Raw genomic sequence first — 20797 nt, forward strand, 5'->3', positions numbered from 1 at the left:
TGTCAAGACAGCGAGACCCAATCCAGGCCCATTACCAAACAAGACCTGCTCACCACCCAACCAGCCACCTCCAGCCAAAAGAGCAGAAGATGGCCTGCTGTCCTCACTGCTGACAACCCGCTGTGAGGTAGGGAACCACACAGAGGCACAGCGGAGTAACAAGGTGGATCAAGGGCCGCAGGGCCGGGAGGTGTGGGGAAGAGCGTGGTACACAGGGAATGTGTCTCCGCCTGAGGTGGATGTTTACTGAGGGAGCCCCTTACTGAAACCTTAGCAACACCTCACCGGTCATCAGCTTTCCATGTGGTGCTGAGTTCTCTGGGGCTCTGGGAGTCAGACAGGGTCTGCAGAGCGGTAGCAGCTGAGCACTGGGTGCTCACTAGGACTTAGGTTCTCCAACAAATGCAAATATACCAGCAGCAAAACGGCCTCAGTAAAGCGTGCTGGCTTCCCATGCAGACCCAGCCTTAGGATGGCAGTGGCCAGTCCATCATTCTGAGGTGGTCCAGTCGCAGTCCATAAGGCCACCCCGATTATCCGGTTAACACAGAAGCACCCTGCAGGGCACACAGCAGCAGTGCGGGGACTGAAGAGGGCAGCATTCTTTACATGTGCTGCGGAAAGGCACTCCCTGCGGTGTGTGCTTCCAAGTGGCATGCGCAGAGGGGGGGCTCTCAGGAGTCCCCTGCTGGCTATATCCCCTTGAGGCCATGAAGTAGCACCAGCTCAACCAGCTGCCTTGCCATCAGAGCAATAGCAACGGCATTTTGCCGAGTCCTTGTGCAGGTGCATTGTGGGGGGGAAAAAGAACTCTCTGACTCCATCGCAAATGCACCTCCATGAGACACAGCAGCAGACTGCACCATCACCTACGAATACTTCATCCAAGCTCCCATGCCCTGATGTCTAGGTCACCGAGACATCTGGGGAACAGACAGCACATCATTTTCACCCAGATGGGGAGCCAGGCCATGGTTTCACGTATAAGGGCACCAACCTCTGTAAGACGCAGTGCCTGAAGTAAATGGTAACTTCTAATAATACTTTGCACTCTTGCAGCCTTTCATCCATGGATAGCAAGGCACCTCACACTCATGAATAAGCCTCAAACAGCCCTGTGAGGAAGGAAAGCATTATCCCCTCTTTACAGAGTGGGAAACTGAGGCAGAGAAATTAAGTGATTTCTCCAGGCCACCCAGCACCGGTCTAACACTTGACATTTTTGTTGTGTTTTAACAGCTGTTAACTAACCTGGTTGGAAATTCTAGTGTAGACACGACATGAACATTTGTTCCTGGACACAAATACTTCTCGCTAGTCATTCCCTGGCTGCAACCTGGGGTTCAGTAGAACTGACGACAAGCTTCTGAGCCCTGTCGAGGCTAGAATTTATACTTGTGTTAGTTAACATGAGAGAAAGCAGAAGTAAGAATTCAAGCGTAAACACTGGCAGACTTCCAGTGGGTGAGTCATGCATTGATTCCTAGACTGCTTCTGGTAGAGCAACATCCAACACGCTGATCTACGTGTGTCTAACCAGACTCTCTCTCTGTCTGCATCCACCCTAACGCCAGCTGAGAATTGGGAAAGTTAAAAGTCAATTCAGCTCAGGTATGGATTTATGTTTAACAAAAGAAATGCAATAAAAGTTTCTCAACTTTCACAGTGTGCATTCATACTCACCCCCACAGTAAACAGTGTGGGCATTAAAAAAAAACAAAAAACTTGTACTGAGTTTTTTGCATTAAGCTTAAATCAATGTCCGAGTTTCAGCCAGCATTTAACTTTCCTCAATTTCCAACTTCAGTCGGTCTGTGCTTAGGACAGACCCAGGAGTGAGACTAAAGATGTTTTCCCAATCAGCATAGAGCTGTATTTGCCAAACAGGCATTGGGGAATATGCTTAGCATCTGCCCTCACGATGCATCATTATAGCCAAATTATCAGCTTCCAAAGCAAATCAAATTCACCACAAGGTAATTTAAAAGAGGGCTGCAGAGCCAAGGAAGAGAACAAACATCAATAACTTTTCACATCATCTTGCAAATCTTTGTTCCTTTAGGCCAAATTCCAGCTTTGCATACGTACAGGTAACAACCTCAGTGGGAGATGCAGATGCAAGGCAGAGGGTAGACTTTAAGGGTAAATCCTGCGGCCTAATTCACTTGCAAACAGCAGCAGCAGCAGTGTGGAAGCCTATGGAGTGATGAATTCCCTGCCCTTAGCCCACATACCCTGTAATAATGGGAAACTCAATTCTGCAGCAAGGCCCCAGTTTCTGGGGCAACGTGGAAATTCCACAGCAGATTAGGATAAATTCAGAAGCAGAGGTTTTTATTGAATTAAAAATGAAAATGAGGAATACCATCACCCCCACTGAGCAGTAGCAGATATCAGGACATCTTAGGTTGGTTTCCTGCTGAAGAAGGAATCAGAAACATGGCGTCTGGGTATATTCTGGTACCACTCGTTTATTTTACATCATGTAGCCCTTGAACAGAAGTAGTGACAAACACCCCACAGCCAATCGGTTTTTCAGGAATCTCTGCCAAAACACCAATGTCCAGTTAGCACAAAGCAACTCTGCCTCTAGTTAGAGAGGTTAAGGCAGAAGGAAACTTCCTTGATGCTTGCCACAGCTCTCCCAAACAATTATATCTCACACACAAAAATGCAAGCATTTCTTCAGAGACTGACCACTGCTTACACACTAAGAAAAGGAACGTGAAAGACTGCGTAGCAGAGCACTCCCACCATGACAATAGAGTCAGTGCAGGGTTTTCATACTGAACTTTCTTCCCGCAACTCCTAAAGAATCTGCAGGGTATTGAAAACTTAACTGACCACGTACAACATTACAGAAATTGTCAGGGAAGAATTTGGAGGTTTGGGCAATTAAGTAGGTGACTCTTGAAAAGGTGTGGGAGACAATTTAGGACAATTTTGAAATAATTAGCAGTGTTGACATTTGTCATCTTGCAGTTTCAGAGTTAACTCGCTGAAACACATGAGAGTCCACCACTTTCTGCATTGTTTCAGGCTGTCTGCAGACTTGGGCAGAAAATGCGACATCAGCTTACACTTCCTGTGTTGTTGGAGGGCTTTCTTCTGAACTGCAAATGCCAGAAACAACTGTATTTAAAAAAGGAAGGGGCACTGGAACCCAATTCTGTGTCAAACTCTGGAGCTGGGGAATCATGTAATCTTAAAGCCCTGGTTAAAAATGCGGCATTAGTCTGTTACTCTGACTCAAGAAGCAAACACAGCAGAAAAAGTAGAGGCAACGTTTTCCCATGAGAAACAGTGGAAGCTCCCTGTTCCAGAGCATCATGCAGATTAGAGGCAAAGGTAGACTCTGACAATACTTAAGTCAATTACCCTCCCCCACTCCACTTTATATTTCAGATTACCTCCCTCCCACACAGCCCTGCTGTCATTTCACTTTTCTTATGGTAAACGACAGATAAATCATGAAATTGCAGGTATAGAGACTGTGCTCTATGCTAACAGAATGCATCCTACGTACTGTTTAAGATTCCTGCACAACTATTTCTCTGGTGGTCCTCGTTGGGGCTGCAGCTGAGTGATAATATTACTCATTTTCTGGAGGTCATTACATAGTAAGCTTGTATTCTAACAGCTCTCAAACAGGATCTCCTATAACCATGGCAGCTATAAACATGTTACACCCTAAAAAGACCAAAAGGGCATGTGTGTGTGTGTGCATACATGCAACGTTGCCAACTGTCATGATTTTATCACAAGTCTCATGATATTGGACGTTTCCTTGAAGCCTCAGCACTTACAGTCAAGCAATTATGTGAGAATCTCAGTTTTCATTTTTTTTAAAAAGTTCCTAGCCCTTGTGGTTGTGGAAAAGTGCTTAAAATGTATCCCATGGCCAGGCTAATAAACTCAGAAATTATGTGGTGAGGAAGAATCCCACATTTATTATCTTTTTAGAAATCTCATCATTTGGCGTGGAGGCTGACATGATTGTTTTAACACGGAGAGCAGGCAATACTGCCCACGCACAGCCCAAAGCTGGTCCCAGTCCTGCAACTGGACCCACACAATTTCCTCCTTGCTCCTGTGTGGAGTCCCACTGACTTTCCAAAAGCAGGTGTAAAGGGCCATCTGCACAGAGTGGAAGGCAGGATTGGGACCGGAGAGCTATCTGTCCAGTTTCCCCAGAATTCATTTACACAGCGTGGAGAATTTATGCATCACCGCTGCATTCGTGTGCTTATACTCACGCTGCCTCTCTAAAGCCCAGTCCTGCTCCGGCTTCAAGAAAATAGGAGTTTTGTCATTGACTCAACAGGAACAGGATTGGACTCTACAGAACTGTTTTGTTTTCATTGCACATTCACACAAACAGAATTCCTTCTTTGCTCATGCAAGTGTTCCTTTGCAGCACCAACCACTTTTACTACAAACCTAATCATCTGTACCTAAGTTCTCCAATAAAAAAATCCAGCATCATAAATTCAGCTACGCTATGCAAAGGAGCCGAGACCATCAGAATTAGATGGTTAGATCTTTGTAGAGTGTCGTCTTCTGTGCCAGGCATGGCTCCAGCCTTCAGTTCTGGGGCTGGGTGTGCTGTGTGTCACTGACGGGGAAAGCAGTGCCAATAGGCACGGACCCTTTCCCATGAGGGTATCCATTAAAGGATTATGCTGAAAAGAAATAACATCTCCCCCTTAAGCAAACCCTTGGAAGGTTTATCAGCAGATTATAGAATCACAAAAGGGCTGGAAGGGACCTCACTAAATCATCTAGTCCAGTCCTCTGAACTCAATGCAGGACTATGAAGTAACTAGATCGTGGGCTGTTAAAGGGAGCTCTGTTAAGGCACAAGGGCAGCCCATGGCCTAAAGTTACTGAGTCAAGTCACACCAGCTTTAGTGTAGCACGTCCACATTAAGGGTTTGCACCGATGTAACATCGTCGATGTAGTCAGACCAGCACATTCTTGAATGGAGACCAGGCCTAAGTGATTCAGGAAGGGCAACAAACAAACAACCGTACACAATTTTATACATATCTGCTGCTTTTTTAAAATACTGTAAATAGATCAGTCAAGAGTTGATCATACCCAGCTGCCATTCAACCTACCCATCAATAACTGGCTGATCTGGAACAATTCTGAGGGTTCGGGGCAGCAATTTGTAAAATGCTGATGGCCCCTATTGCTTGACTACGCCAAACATGCAAATGACTCAGAGCCTGCATAATCAATGTGAGGTTCGATGTGGCACATCACCGCCACTCACAGAGGTTCCAATACAAGTCATAACTTTCTGACCATCACACATTCTACTGGCAAATCAACTGCAGCCGGATTCATACACCCGAAGCCCAACAGAAGGCCCACCAGAGGCGTAAGGCTGAATACTGCAAGTACTAACAAGAGGCAGTACTGCAGCAATGCTAGCCAAAGGAAGCCCGGCAAAGGGGCTAGCATCCGATCACACACTTTTGCTTATTAACAGGAACCCGAATACTTTGTATTCCTTTTCGACAGCGTTCCCGCAACAAGAGAGAGCATGTCAGGGGCACAACGGGAAGCAGTGATGACTTTAAAAATAAGACACCCTTCTACATGCAGAGTGCAATCCATCAAAGCAAGCGTTATTCAGTGCTTTAAACAACAACCATACAGCACTTACAATGAAACCTACTACCGACTTCTAACAAGAATTTACTTCCCTCATCTGTCTGCCTAGTATTTAGGCCTCAGTTCTGTAAACAGCTACATGTGTTTGACATTATGCATGTGAATAAAGTTAAGCACATACATAGGTGTATTCAGGATCCTGGCTTTAGAGTACCAGAGCTCAGCTATTCTCCCCCCCCGCAACTTGTACAGTTGCAAACATTCTGATAGCAATTATATCGGACACCTGTATCTGAAGTGTCACCTCCATAGATCCACTGGGTGCAAGGAACACGGTATTTGGAAGGCATAAGAATGCAATACATTTATTTGTCAGCAACCTGAAGATGCAGAAGTTTATCCCTTCCGCTTGGTAAAAAAAAAAATCAGTTAAAATCAATCTTTATGATGCATGTTTGAAGGCAGGCTGTAAATTAGGCAGGAAAAATGCTGCTGGATAGGAGAACTAGGTGAGGAAGAAAAAACAGGCTGGGTCAAAGAGAGGATGGGCTGCAGGCGGGGTTGGGTTTTCAGGATGAAAATGGTTATTTCTGGCTCTCTTTACAAAATGTTTTTTGAGAAAAACACCACCTTTTCCTTGGAGTTTAACAATCTCTCTCCTCCCCCCCCCCCCCCGATGTTTTCACACCTCCGGTCTCCAAGCCCCCCTGCCCGCCGGGGAAGGTCAGGACCCCCCAGTGCCAGCACCCCAACCAGCCACAAAAGCACTCCCCATGGCTGGTGTTAAAGCTCCTGCCAGGCTTCAGTCTCTGGGTGTAAGGAGCAAAGAACCCGGGCAGCCAGACACCCGCCCCCCACCCAGCAGCAGCCGGACACCCCAGGGAACTTTCTCCAGCCGCGGCTTTGCCAGCCAGGACCCCAGCCCGCCCCGCACGGGGCTGGCGGGCAGGGGAGAGGAGCCGGCTCCTCGCGGGGCGGAGGAGAAGCAGGGGTCCCCGGCGGGTGCGCCAGGCCGGCGGCGCACGTAGGGGGAGCCGGGGAAGGGGAGCCGGGCACTCACCGGCGACGCTGGAGTGGAGGCGGGCGGCGGCTTGCAGCAGGCGGTAATAACGCTCCATTTCCACCTCGGAGATCCGGGTGCGCTCCGGCGCGGGGCTCGCCAGGGCCATGCCCGAGGCCGGGCGCTCCGGCGCGGGGCTCGCCACGGCCAAGCTCTGCGGGGAGGGGGATGCCGGTGACTGGGTCCCGGCTACCAGCCACCCGGTGTCCCTGCTAGCGCCGGGCGGGGCGCCCCATGCTCGCCCCAGCTAGGAGCAAGCCGGGCTCAGCCTGGCCCCTCGCCTCCGCAGCGGGCAGCGCCAGCCCCGGGCCGCGCCGAGCCGAGCCGAGCCGCTCCTCCTGCGCTCCGGGCAGCTTGGCCTGCACGCCCAGCACTGCGGAGCCGCCGGCTGCCCCGCTAGCCCGGCAGGGCCGCTCCCTCCAGCCCGAGCGCACGGGACCTGGGCCGGGGGCGGCTCGGGAACACCTCGCCCTGCTGCTCCAGCGGCCGGGGACGGGGCCGTTCCTCCCTCCCCGGCGCCTCCCGAGGGTCAGGGGGCTGAGCCCGGACCCCAGCCCCGCTCCGGCGCTGCCTCCCGGGCTCGCTGCTGCGCTCAGGGCGCAGCGGGGCTCTGCGCGCACGGGGTGGCCGGGTGGGGAGCAGCCTTCCCCGGGTACCGCCCCGCGGGAAGGGGAGCGTCTGGTGCGCGAGCCAAGCTGTGCCATCGCCCGGGATGGGGACCCCCGTCTCTCTGCAGGAGGCAGCAGGGACGTGCCCTCCACCCCAGCTCTTCCCAGCCAGCGCCTGGCTCTTTCCCCTGCTCTAAACTAGGCAGCTCCCCCCAAGGGTGAAATCCCGGCTCCGCTGAAATCAGTGGCCAAGAGTTCACCCCAAGGCTTTATCGAAGCCATTGGCCGTGAGGGGACCCCGGGTGTGCTGAGCGTGTGCACCTCGGCGTGCTAATGTCCTGTGAAATGCCATAGCCTGCCGCTAGCCACCCGCCTGCAACACCAAGCCCCCTCCATCAGTTATGAGCCTGATTATTGGAATAAGGGCGTGTGGGTGGGTGTAAAATATCCAGTAAACTTAAGTCTTCTGGAAAGTAACACGACAGGAGTTGTTTGATGACCACAGCTTGGAGGCAGGTGCCCTGACCTGCCTCAATGGGCCTCAGCCCTTCCTGGAGAGAGGCTTTGGGTCTGAGGAGGCAGTTGAGTCACCTCACCCTAACGCTTCCTTCTGGTTCTCAGCTCAGGCCGGCAGCCGCCTGGCTGCCAGCATCAAAGCTGGGCCATACCACCCACTGCCCCTTAAAGCAAACCTGGCCTTGCCCGGCCCTGCTGCCTGGATCCCTGCACAGCACCTTGGGCAGGTCAGGCTTGATCCAGTGCAGGGGCCTAGAAGTGCCTCCTGTGTGAAATCATCTACACCTGACGGCCCAGTTTGGGCCCTTTTAAACTCTGCAGCAGTATCTCCGGTGCTGGAACAGACAGAGTCCGTTCATGGACAGTACAAATAATACTACTATATGATCCATCCCTGCCTGCTCCTTCCTAGCGACATTTTCAAAGCAGCATGTTAGACTGGAGCGAGAATTTTGTGCAGCTCTGTTTAAAACCAAAGTCTTTTTGTGTTTGCTAGCAGGGCTCCAGCACGGTTTCCTGAAACAGAGCTGGCGGAGAAGCATGTAAAACCAGGCTGTGGCGTGACTTGGGCGGGTGGAGCAGCTGTAGGGTGCTGTAGCAGTTAGGGCTGACCCCTATCAGCCTCGGTTATCAGGCTAACATCCTGGCAGCTCATGCAGATCAGGGGCTACTGTGAGGGGAAACTCAGCAGCAAATCAGCTGTTTTAAATTATGTTGCTTTCACATAAAACCAGCTTTAGCCTGGCCCTGTGCCTTCCAGCATTCAGGGCTAGTCGTTATTTAGGCAGGCTAGGAGATTAGGGTAAACTCTGGCAAGAGTCGTATTTACAGTGCTTCCATGGTTGTTTAACATTTGTCTAATTTGATAAGAAAAATTTCCCCACAAATGTGGTAGTTTAGTTACCAGTTCAACCACTGCTTTCTCCTTGGTTCTAACACAGCAGATGCCATCCTGGCTGTCTCTTCTTTCTCTTTGTTCGGGTAGAGGTATCACTCAGGACTGTCACAGTTTTAGCAACAGCATGAAACAGTAGTGCTGCCCGACAAGCAGAAAGCATGCAATGCATGGGGTTTGTGTAGGACCTACCACAATATGTTTGTTATAAAAATTAACAGGGATTTGGTGGATTAGAAAACAATTAATGGGAGATTTATCAGTTCAAATCCTGCCTAGGTTGGTAGAGAGATACAATCGTACCAGCTACTGATTGGGGAGCGGGTGGGTCTAAGAGTTGATGGTCTCAGTACAGTTCCAAAATTGACACAATCACCTACAAAGCAGTCCACTGTTATTTGACATCAATTTGCTCTTTAGTAGCAGGTCTCGGCAGAGAGGCCACGCATTAAACGAGCATGGAGATGAACCCATGTTCCCCTCCTTGAGCAGTCCCTGCAGGTCAGCACAGAGCTGTAGCAGCAGGTCAGTCTGGTGCTGCTTGCACAGCTGTTATATGCTATGCAAATAAAATGAGAATGTCAGACTCCAGCAAGGCTTAAGTTAATACCTTGGGTAAGCATTCCAGTTCAAAGGGGCTTTTGGGTGAGTGTGAACAGTTGTTTGTGAATGAATACTATCTAATTTAAAAGGAGAGAGATTTAGAATCCAAGAGCCTTCAGGTAATACTGTGTTTGCTCTTACCTTGGGCCTCTACTCTGGGTTTCCCATTTAAAAATATCTTTCCAATGTGTCAGGGCATTCCAAATGAAGGAATGTTTCTCATGTGGGTTTGAAATGCAGATTTGACAGGCAATCTAGCCCATGAGTCAGAGTCTCTCTCATACAACAAGGTTGTAAGACCACTGTCTTATTAAGGATGTTTTCAGTAATGCTTTAGTGTTTTCCCTGGGAAATTAATGGCTGAGCCATATTTTTGTTTGTTTTTGCAGTGCAGGGACTGATATTTCACAGTAAATCAGAACCCGGGAAGCACCCCTCTCCAATTCAGTGTGTTGTGTAATTGTACTTAATTTTTAACATTGACATGATTGACAGCAGACACCAACGTAGTAGTTCAGTGAATGGAGATTCCTGGCTGCCTGTGGAGTGCTGGATCTGTTTATGTTCTTCAGAGCCTTCGAGGAGAGGATAAAGACATCTGTTCATGTACACTCACCTCTACTAAAGCAACCCCAGCAAGTGCAGAGTGGAGAGAGATTAAAAATAGTCAACGGGTACAAAGCCAGGGACTCAGGCCTGGTGCAGCTGTGGAATAGCCAAGGAGCTGTAGATCAGTAACTTATTGCCATAAAACCATTTCCCCACTTCCACACCACCTGAGTTGATGCAGAGATTAGCAGCAGCAGCCCCTTGCTGTGTGATGTTCATTCTACTTCGCTACAGAAGGTGGCTCTCTGCAAGGTCGCTTACTCTGTCATTTCCCCAGCATTTTCAACCAGTTTGGCTGCAGTCCCTTCTTAGGAGATCAGCCCTGCTGGCTGCTTGTCGTGACAGATGGAAGGAATGAGGGTGTGCCTCTGTACTCCTGAGTTGTACCCTCAAAAGTTCACTGTCCTTACGTAAACAGGGCTCTCTCTCCTGCTCGGTCACTTCTGCCTGTACATTTCCTCTCTTTGAAGATATCACAATCCTTCATTAGCATTCGGCTCATATAGTAACTGCAGGCCCATTGGGAACCAGACAATATTTAATTTACATGGAAGCAGGCAGCTAGAAAAGCAATTCTTGCCTGAAAGAAAACCAACTTTTTACCTTTCAGGTGACCAGTCTCGTCACAGACCTTAAGAACATAATTTTCAGTGTATATACACATAACTCCTTAAACAACATCCATTTTGCCATGATTATGACCACCAATGGGGCACAGGCTTTCAGTAGAGTCCTTCCATGACATTCCTTTGGTGAACCCAGAGTAGTCCTGTGCCCTCGGCCAGTTGGCATCCACGGCCTTTGGGTCACAGTGACCTATGGTGGTGGAGACTGACACCTCAATCCCATCTTGTGCCCTTACTGTAACAGCTGCTGAGGTTTAGGAAGGTCCAGCTACAGTCCCTCTAGCCTGGGTTTCCTGACAGCAGATCCACATAATTCAGGAATTCAGTTGCTACATCCCTGTTCATCACCTTCCTCCCCCTATCTCATCCACAACCCTCCATTCTGTACATTGGTCTCCAGCCAAACCCCAACCCAAGGCCTTCCCCAGGTGAGCGTTAGTGGGTTTAAGGCCCTGGGATGTGCACACAGATGATGGTTCATTTGATGCTGGTGCTCCCTGGGAAAATATCCGCAAGCACTAATGGCCCCAGAGAGCGGCCGGGCAATCTCGCCATTCCACGTCCAGAGCCGAAGCTAAGAGTTTATATTTTAAGCCATCCTGGAAACTGGAAAAACAAGTTTAGCTAAATTTAGTTTGGAACTAACCCGAAGTGAAAGGGATACGTTCATTGCTGGTATAAGTATATTGACATGAGAGCTTATACCAGGGATGAACGACCTTTTATATACCCAGCCATTTCAGTAGAGTTTAAAGTGCATCAGATAAAAGTAAGCTCACTTGTCTACAGTTTACCAATATCTCGGCAGTAAGTCAGAGGACAGGGACACTACCTGGTCCCCAGCGAACAAGGGGTTAACTTCAGTTCATCTTCCCTCAAACCTGCCACAGAGAACCAAAGGAAAAATCCTGGCCCTAGTGAAGTCAATGGCAAATAGCAAATAACCATTTGGCCACCAAACCTCACATCTTTAAGGAGCCGGGGTAAAATCCCAGCCCTGTTGAAGTCAATGGCTAAGGTGTTCAACTACAATCCTGGAGATTGTAGGTTTATGCCTCATTTGATCGCATATGGAATGGCTGCTCCAGTTCATCCAGATGTAAAACAGGCGCCTGGTCAATAGGGTTAGGGAAGTCAAAGGCAATTGGATGTGATGCCAGCAACATCACTCCCTGGCTACGGAAACTGCCGTGCTTTAAACCGCATCAGCCATCTGCGGCTTGGGGCAGACTGATGTACAGAGGGGAGGCTAACACCTGTGGGAAGGTTGGACTCCATGCCCAGGGCTGAGTTGGAACCCTGCTTAAGTTCACTTACTTTACTTTCTTGTTATAAATACCAGCATACCGGGGGAAGGGGGAGATGACTTTGCAGACTGCAAAGTCTTCTGCTGCAGAGGCAGCTCACCACTTTATATCCCACTATTTCAAAAGGTTCAAAGCGAGGCTGAAATCAGATTTAATGTTTCCACAAGCAGCCATAGGAAGACCACCTTTTCTCTTTCTCACACACATGGAGATGCAGATGCATCTGGTTTTGCCGTTACTGCAGTGAAACACACAAATACAGAGTGCGCACACAACATTTTGAAAACTTGACCTTAAAAGTCCTTATTTAAAAAAAAAAGGTCTGAACGTTAGGAAATGACCAATACTTCTCATTTCTAATACTTCTCCAATTCATCGAGTCAGAATTTAAGGCCAGAGAGACCACTAGATCATCTGGACCTCCTGTATCACACAACCCACCCACACCACCCAGCACCCCAACACTAAACCCAACCCCAGAAATAAGACCCACAGGAGACCAGGCAGTGCATGGGAGGGACCAAGGTGCTCCAGTGGCTGAGGCCCCCGCAGGAGCAGGGAAAGGATTAAGTGAGATACACCCAGGGAATCCTGGCAAGTGACCTGCACCCATGCGATGCAGAGGAAGGTGAACCCCCCCCCCCCAGGGTCCCTGACCAATCTGACCTGGAGGAAAATTCCTTCCCGACCCCACATGTAGTGAGCACTTAGACCCTGAGCATGTGAGCAGCCAGCAAAGCACCTGAGGGAGAGAACGCTCAGTACCACTGGCCCGCCTTAGCTAAATAGATATTTTAAATGTTACCGCGACGGTTCAGAGCTTTCTGAAGTATTTGGCAATCCACGCAAGTTTCACATCACTAACTTTGCTCCCACTCTGTTCCTGCCACTCTTTATAGCCAATTCAGATAAAGCCTTTGCAATCGTTCAGATTACTTTACCTATCACTCAGTACAGTATAATATATAGTACAATAGACTATTAAGATTCTCAACATGTATATTTGGTTTCCAATAGTACATGCTACTCCATAAAGGTTAGTTTTAAATAGCTCAGCCATCTGTCCTGCGATGGTTCACAGAAGCTTAATAATTAAAGAGGAGAAACAGAATTTCTCAAACTTTTTCTTTGGCGGGGGGGGAACATTTTAATTTGAGTCAGAGACACCCGTCTTAAAAATAAACACACACAGCATGTGAATTGCTCCAACAATTTGTAACAACACTGAATTTCATTAGCACAAATCCTAACCTGCATTTCATCAACTCCAGACAGCTTAGAGATGGGGCTCTGATCTTCTCTGCTGTGTTTGTAGAGTGGAAGGCAAGATTAAAAACAGCTGATTGTTTCAGTTACTCCTTACCCAAGTACCCAGTATATAACATTCTGCATCAGGACCAACATTTTCACATTTGGTGCCTAAGTGGTCTGATTTGCCGAGAAGGTAGAAGCTACCACTCTCTTCCCTTGTGTGTAATTCTTGTTGACAGCAATGGGAGTTGCCCATGGAGAATTACACGTCTCTATCGACCCAGTCCAGTCCCATTGAAGATAATGGGAGTTTTTCTACTGACTCCCAAGGTGGTTGGATCAGGCCCTACGTGAAGAATGAAGCACTGTGTACAACATGTAAGAGACCACACCTCTCCCAGTTACCTCCTCCATTAAGACCTGAATCTTATGCGTCTATGATAAGCCATTTACTTGCTCCTGCAAATGAGGTTTAGGAGCATTCCAGGAGACAGATGAGGCAAAAATATTAATCAGAACATACCAAAGTTTATTGATTACTTCAAACAGAAGTTTCGTTAATGAAAAAGGGCAAATTGCATTCATAAAAGGTAACATTCACATTCAATATCTGTTATATAAAGCAACACATGTATAAAATTGCATTTTACGTGGGGAAGGGGGAAAGGTAAGTTTGCAGTCCCAATTTTTTAAAAGAAGCTGAAAAATGTTTCTTCTCATCAACTGTGTATAATTTACACCTTTTTATATGCTACATTATTTAAAAAAATTCCATGGCTGAGAAGTTGGATGAGTGGTGCAACCGTGATATTAATTATATCTTCCACTGGTAGGTAGGTATGCAAATTTGCATTTCAATTTGTATGTGATTCCTGGCAATTTATACTATCCTCATACAAAAATTAGTTTTGAAAAATAGATTGAGTTTATGAAACTTTTCACTAGTACTTTGAGCGAGTCTAGTTACTTTTCTTAACTTTCTGGGTCACTAATCAGTGTGATTAATATGCAGGGAATTGTTAGAAACACTAACCAGTTTCCTTCAAGATTTTCCACCTATAAGCTCCTACTGACCTTTTAGCTCATTACTGAAATGTGGCATAACAATACAACTTGTATTTGATATGAACAACAATCACAGTATTATTGTGTTACTGTCAAATTATTGCCATTCTGAGCTATCTAATCTCTGGTAGGACCTCAGCAGCAGGACCTCCCTAATTGCAAAATTCATTCTTATGATCTCTCTTATACCGCAGGTCCTCAGGAAGCAACAGATTTGGAGTTTGCTAGTTTTGAATCCGGTGGGTCATATCTTTAGCTGGTGTACATCAGAATAGCTCTGCTGAACTCAGTGGAGCTGCACCAATACACTAGCTAAGACCCTTGCCCAAGAAAGCCTGTATTTCCAACACTCTACAGCTGGTCTGCTAGATGTTATGTGTTAATTCCAGCCCACCCTTGTGGATCCTCGCATCAGTTTTGGTGTCAGATGTAGGTCTACAGTGAATGGTTCACTTAATTATTTGGAGATGGAAAGAGAAAAATTTGGTTCCAATCAAGCTTACTCTTAAAATGCAGGATAGTTATTCCTCCCTTCCCCCATCAGTACTCCTGAGAATATACCACAATCCTGCTCTCACTGAAGCCAAAAGCAAAAATTCAGCTGGCATCAGCCGGAACGGAATTGGATCCCAACAATGTAGAATGCTACACAAATCAAACCAAAAAGGAGGCGGTCCGCGTCAGCCTTGGAATGGTCTCAGATCATTGGAAGTCTGCCTTTCAGTGCCCACATTTTGAAGATTATATAAACATACAAGCAAACAGAACTGTGCGTAGAAGCAGAAAGATCAGAGTTGGCGTACAGACCGTATTGTCAGTGTATCGGTGGGATGTGCCCCTCATGCTCGAATGTGTAGGCACAACGTTAGCCATCAACACTGGTGATCAGACAAGACCTAAGGCTCCATTCTAGTCCCATGGGGTGAGCCAAAGGAAAAAGGGCCTTGCTTATAGGCAATATGAAGGGGAATGCAATCCCACCCCTGTGCTCAGCAAGGCGTGGCTGCGCCGTGGCCACTACTGCCAGGTAAGGTGCAGTGCAGTGAATGGGGCTGACCACTCTCCTATCCATGCTGGGTCTTAGGAGCTGTGGGGTGTCCTGCTCACATTTCCCCCCGCCCCATGCTGAGTAGCATAAAGCAGTCATGACATGCAGGGGTGACAGAGGCCTCTTGCATGCAGTTTCTGCTCCTTTCCCTCGCTTTCCATGAATGGCAGGCTTGGGGTGACTGCTTATATATAGATGAGGATTTGCCTGCCCTTACTTGGGGGGCAGGAGAGCCCGATCCAGCTTTTCCTCAGGAAATGTCCCAACAACTTCAGAGGCAGCAGGAGAGAGGCCAAGAGACTGAACAACCTGTCAGTGTTTTTTAAAACCAAGTCTATTAGCAGGCATAAAATCAGGTGCACGGCTCTCTGAGAACGGTAGTGCCAACTCCTTTTCAGTTTTAGCGTTTCCAAACTTTTTGAAGGGAGGGAATGGAAAATTATTTTTTGCAAAATTCTTTTCTGTTGTTCATCGAAATTTCATGGAGATGGGAATTTTCTGCCCAGCCCTAACTTCTAGTCTCTTTGTGCATGAGCAAAGCAAAGCCTAAAGGTAAAATTTTCAAAAGTGCCCAAGTGACTTAGGAGCCTAAGTCTCATTGACCTGCAATAAGACTTGGGAGGCTAAGAAAATGGGACTTACATACTCTGAAAATTTTTATCCCAAGTATTTATTTGTTTGCTTTATCTGGCACAGGGAAACCTGGGACATACAGGATGAAGGGGAAGTCAACCTGGTGGAAAAATATTATTAAAAAAATAAAATGCCAATTGCACTTAATCCATGCTCACTCAGGATTGTTTATAATCAAAGTAGTATTGTTTTCCTGCATAATAAAAAACAAATAGAAGTTGGTTGTCAAACATTTTACCTTTATGCTATGCATACGTGGTATTAAATCAACATCAACATCTTGATATATGCAGATTTAAAAAAAAAACCTGCTGATTTTAGAACCAAGTAAAATGATACTCCTAGAACCAGATGTATTCATTCACTTATTTTTAAAACCGACCTCCCTTTTTGTTGGTGCAGATAACGAAGATTGCAGATTTATCTGGTATTATTTGCAAGCACAATCAATGTCAATGGGTCACTTAAGGCCCTGACTGTGACTGCCACTCAGGTCTTTAAGGTCTCCAAACAACTGCAATTACATTCACAGGAGCGTGAGCATAACCACAGAGGCCCAGTTAAGTTTTGGCTGAAAACCTGGCACAACATAACTTTTATTTAAGATTCTTTCCTGACTAAGGAGCTTTTCATGAGTAATAAAAGAATTCCGTGTATTTTCAGTACATAAGGGGAAAGGGTTTGTCATTGTGTCTTCCGCCTGTTCCAGAATCAAATTTGGTAATGTGGAAAAGAAGTCTTGCCCCATGAAAACTCTTCCAATATTTTGATCGGCTCCTCAGAAACGTTCAGGCTGACACACTTCTGCATTTTAATAAACAGAACATTTAACAGTCTAACCCTGCTGTTTGCAATGGAAAGGGGATGCCACTGGACATTTCACGCCATCAGCAGCTCAGTCCTTCAATATTTTCAAGTATTTCTGCTGCGTGGATTTGAAAGCTGAACTTTTCTAACGATCACATCCTGGCTTCAGCTCTCATTAGCAGCAACGGGAGCTGTGCAAGACAACAGACCGTGGTACTAATTTAGGGTCCAACCCAACTTCCAGTGTCTTCCAAGGGAGCTGGACAAGACTGTGATTAAGCAGAAAGGCTGTGCTACTTCTTTGGTCAGGCAAAAGAATAAGACTTTAGTGGCCATTCATTGCTGTTGGATGAATCTGTAATGGAGGAGCCTCCTTCTATTCAGTGGGCATAAGGAGCATCCATGTGTCTCTAAAGTTTCTATTGTTCCATTTTCATGGAATTCTAGATGTTCTTTTCTCCACTCCCGATTCCATGGACTTTTTATGTCCCAGACTTTTCCATTTTCAGACTTTGAAAAAATGAGGGCCAGTGCCTCCGCTGCTTAGTCAGCAGGGCTGCTTACAATACATGTGTCATCTTAAAGAGAACTGTGAGTTCAAACCCACGTCTTGTCCTGCAGCACGACACGGTGCAGTGTTTACAGTTGTTGCATTTGAGGTATCCTGAGATGGCATCTTTGTGTCAAGTTAGTAACAGCATCTTCGAGCTTCATTTCAGAGGTGTAACCATTCTCCATAGGTTTGTAGGACAATAACATAGGCAAATTAAAGGGTACAGTCTGTAAAATTAGAAGGAAAAAGGTCATTTACTTTAATCTTTACATTCCAAAAATCATAGTTGTGTTATTCTAGGCAGCCAAGTATTAGAATTTGCTAGGAGGATAACAGGAATGGTGATAAAAAGACAGTGATAAAAATGCCAAACTGCATTCACAGTGAAGGGGAGAGAGTAGTGTGACAAATGCATTTGCACAGTTTTCAAAATGCTACATTAGGTCAAGGATTAACTTCTGACTTGCTCTCCCCTGTGATTCTCATGTTAATTCAGTGCAACTGCACCTGGCACCACACTGCTTTGTGAAGGGAACTGATCACATCTGATCTGATGTTAATGCAGGAATTAAATATTTACCAAGAGAAACTCCTGTAATCTAGGAAAGATGGGATCTTTCTCAACTAATAGCACTTAGTGACTAGGGGGAAGTTCCTCTCTTTTTTAAAGTTGTTTTTTTTTCTTGCTGCTTAAGTTTTTCAATCATTCAATGCACATACGTGCACAGAATGCATAGCTCCAGTTGCACAGGAGGTGAAAGAGGATGATAATCCATCAAGAGGTGTAGAATAAGGCACGGAAAACTCACTCGCTAGTATGCATGTGACCTGGAAAGCAGAACATTTAGGAAGAAATATGCTTCCCAGATGGAAAAATTACTGCAGCATTTAACTACTGAAGAAGTGGGTAATTGCTCTCTGGAAAGATCCTCAGTCAGATCTGAGTGATCAGATGGCTGAAGCTGGCCACAGGTATAAACATTTGACATGCACATAACACCTTGCTTCCAGAAGACTTCCCCCAAAGTAAAATTGTGTGCCACGCTGCTAACAACCACAGTCTTCTGGGATTGGAAACTGGGCTTCCAAGTAGCCTACATCCTGCTAACAGGATTCTTAGAGCAACTAACAATGCAAAACGTGAGGCTCAGATGATGAAGCCATCCTTCGGCTGCTGGGTGTCTGCAACACACTGGTGCTCTAATGGGACAGGAGTTACTGCAATATCAGGGTTGCCATCACTGCTTTGGTGCTCCTGCGCTGCCCCTAGGTGAGGGGGGAGTGCAGACCTTCTGCAGAGGCTGTATGCCTCACGGCGTCCACACAAAGGTGGGCAAATTATTTGTAACAAGAAAGTGATGCACTCAAATATCAAATGTTTTTCATGGATTGCTGCGAATGTGGAAACAGTCTGTTTTCACTAAGAATTTCCCTCTGAAAATTTCTGGAGTGGAAATAGGTGCATTTTTCTGTGCCCCAAAACCGTGGTGACATTTAAAAACCTAGCCATGTCTATGGAACTTTGTGCAAAACAAAAATCTGGGTGCAGAGAACTGCCCCAAATGGTGACACATTTCTGCAAAATTCAGCCACTGTGACTTCGCTCTCTGAATTGCAGTGGTGAGTGGAGCACTCAGGGGTGCAATGGGATTCCAACTGACTGGCAATGAGACCAGCAGACCTCCAGGCCTATCACATCTGAAAACTCCACCCCAGAGCAGCCTATAGCCTGTCAGAGAAGGTGGGCGATTTGCAGGTCTAGTTATTTAATCTGGTACACTGACCAGGCTGCGTGGTCTATCAAAAGAGGAAAACACTGAAGACTGCAACTGAGCCAAACGAATCAGACTGCTTGAAAACAACATCATGCAGCATCACCTAAAGTACAGGAGAGTAGAACAATCACCGAGTTAAATGGAAGTGACATTTTTATTCTAAGCGATACTTAGGGCTCTGTTAATAAGGGCACTGGGTAATGGGCAGCACCCTCCGTTTTTAGCCCACTGGTAGACTTATCCGTAAGCAATCTTTCATTCATGATGAGACCCCCTCCTTGTTTCACTACAGAATAGTTACACTAAGGAGCAGCAGGGTTAATACTTGGGAATATGGACATCCTGACTAACACAAATATTTACTAACAAAGACCAGGGAAAGTGGGCTTTCTAACCTTGGATTTATTTGCCTCAATGGCTCCCTTACTTGCAAATTTATATACAAATACCTTAGGAGGAACAATAAGACATTTGTAGCAAGGCTGCAGCTTTTTCTTCTAAACATGAATGAAATTTGGCACTTTTATCTATTTCTACAGCTAGAAGCATAGAGAGTGATTCTAAACATGATCATTTAAAAAGCCAAACATGTACTCTAGTAATTATATGTCTGTATACACACACACACACAAATACAAGTGCGCTGTACATATAATCAACTCCATTACATGTTTAGATTCAATTCTGTTCACATACATTAACATTTCTTTCTCTAATTCTGACAGAAAAGCATGCACTTACAAAAAAACCAAATCCATAACCTTTGAATTGATCCAGATGCAATAATGGAATAATTTTAATCATTGGGATTTGGATATTTCTTTACAAATACATGAGTATTAAAGTTTTATGATCACTGTTAACATAATTTAATGACAGTATGTTCAGTCTCAGTTGTTTCAATATTACTCAAATAAACTTGCTTATGCCAACTAGACTGTACATTTTCATTTGCATACAGTGGGATCTTGGAACTCTAAAGAATCTGCACACATCTACTGAGGTTCTGAAAAATTTGAATGATAGCTCCCAAGATTAAAATGTATGCCAAGCATTGCACCTTTATGTTTCGCAATGACAGGTGCCCCACACCACCAATTGAGAAGATGATAAGAACTATATTTTAATTGATTTTTGGAACATTTGGTTAATCTGTGCCTTTAAAACCATCCCAATTCTTTTGGACAGGGTACCTGTTACTATACATTAGACTCGTCTGAGAATGTTCTTAAAAGAAGAGGTCTGACAGAAGGTCTGGACGACAGTGAATCAGATTCCTTCCTATTGCTCAGTTTTTTCTGTAATAGTGAGGCAAAAATACTTAAAGCACATGAGACATGTTCATCTACCCAGTGGTGCAACAAATAAAAAAAGACTTATTGAATCATTCTGTAATAAAACTTTTATTAAAATAATCAAAAAGACTAACCAAGACATGGGTTATAAATGCCAAGATTAGGAAATATTGGCCAAATTTTTCAAGTATGAGTGCCAACGAGTAAGGCACCTTTGGTGGATATGAGTGGTGTGCGTCACAACTCTGAAGATCACCCCTGCTCATTTAGATGCTCAATTTCGGGCATCGAAGTTTGGAAGTTTCTAGGAGAGGGAAAGAATCCATCACCCTCTGTAGTAGTATTTTTGGACACTGAGACATATGTGGCAAACACAGCAAGGTGAAAATGAAACCAACTAGGAACATGCATAAAATGCTCTGCTATCTTACCATCCCCAGAGAGAGCAGCTGCAACTGAGAACTGCACTCAGCATAACTGGTACAAAATCTTTGTTTATTTTGTCGAAACTTTATAGCTTGTA

The 20797-nt window shown here is 45.9% G+C and overlaps 2 protein-coding genes across 7 annotated transcripts in view; both read right to left on the reverse strand.

The window, feature by feature from the left end:
• The window catches only part of MCF2 (MCF.2 cell line derived transforming sequence), an 89505-nt gene extending 81217 nt beyond the window's left edge, over positions 1-8288 (reverse strand). For 2 of the 4 annotated variants that reach the window (XM_045031419.1, XM_045031416.1), the window contains exons 1-2: positions 7613-7682; positions 6684-6837 (exon numbers count right to left, since the gene is read on the reverse strand). In XM_045031419.1, coding sequence (XP_044887354.1) covers positions 6684-6792 — 109 coding nt within the window. In that variant the 5' untranslated portion in view covers positions 6793-6837; positions 7613-7682. Of the gene's footprint in view, positions 1-6683; positions 6892-7612; positions 7683-7983 lie in introns of those variants that run through there. The other 2 variants (XM_045031418.1, XM_045031417.1) reach the window with 2 other exon arrangements.
• Positions 8289-13604: 5316 nt separating this feature from the next.
• Positions 13605-20797, reverse strand: part of ATP11C (ATPase phospholipid transporting 11C) — a 113946-nt gene continuing 106753 nt past the window's right edge. For 2 of the 3 annotated variants that reach the window (XM_045030413.1, XM_045030412.1), the window contains exon 29: positions 13605-17431. In XM_045030413.1, coding sequence (XP_044886348.1) covers positions 17291-17431 — 141 coding nt within the window. In that variant the 3' untranslated portion in view covers positions 13605-17290. Of the gene's footprint in view, positions 17432-20172; positions 20278-20797 lie in introns of all 3 variants that reach the window. The other variant, XM_045030414.1, reaches the window with a different exon arrangement.

This window comes from Mauremys mutica, chromosome 9 (genome assembly GCF_020497125.1).
Source record: "Mauremys mutica isolate MM-2020 ecotype Southern chromosome 9, ASM2049712v1, whole genome shotgun sequence".
NCBI lineage: Eukaryota > Metazoa > Chordata > Testudines > Geoemydidae > Mauremys > Mauremys mutica.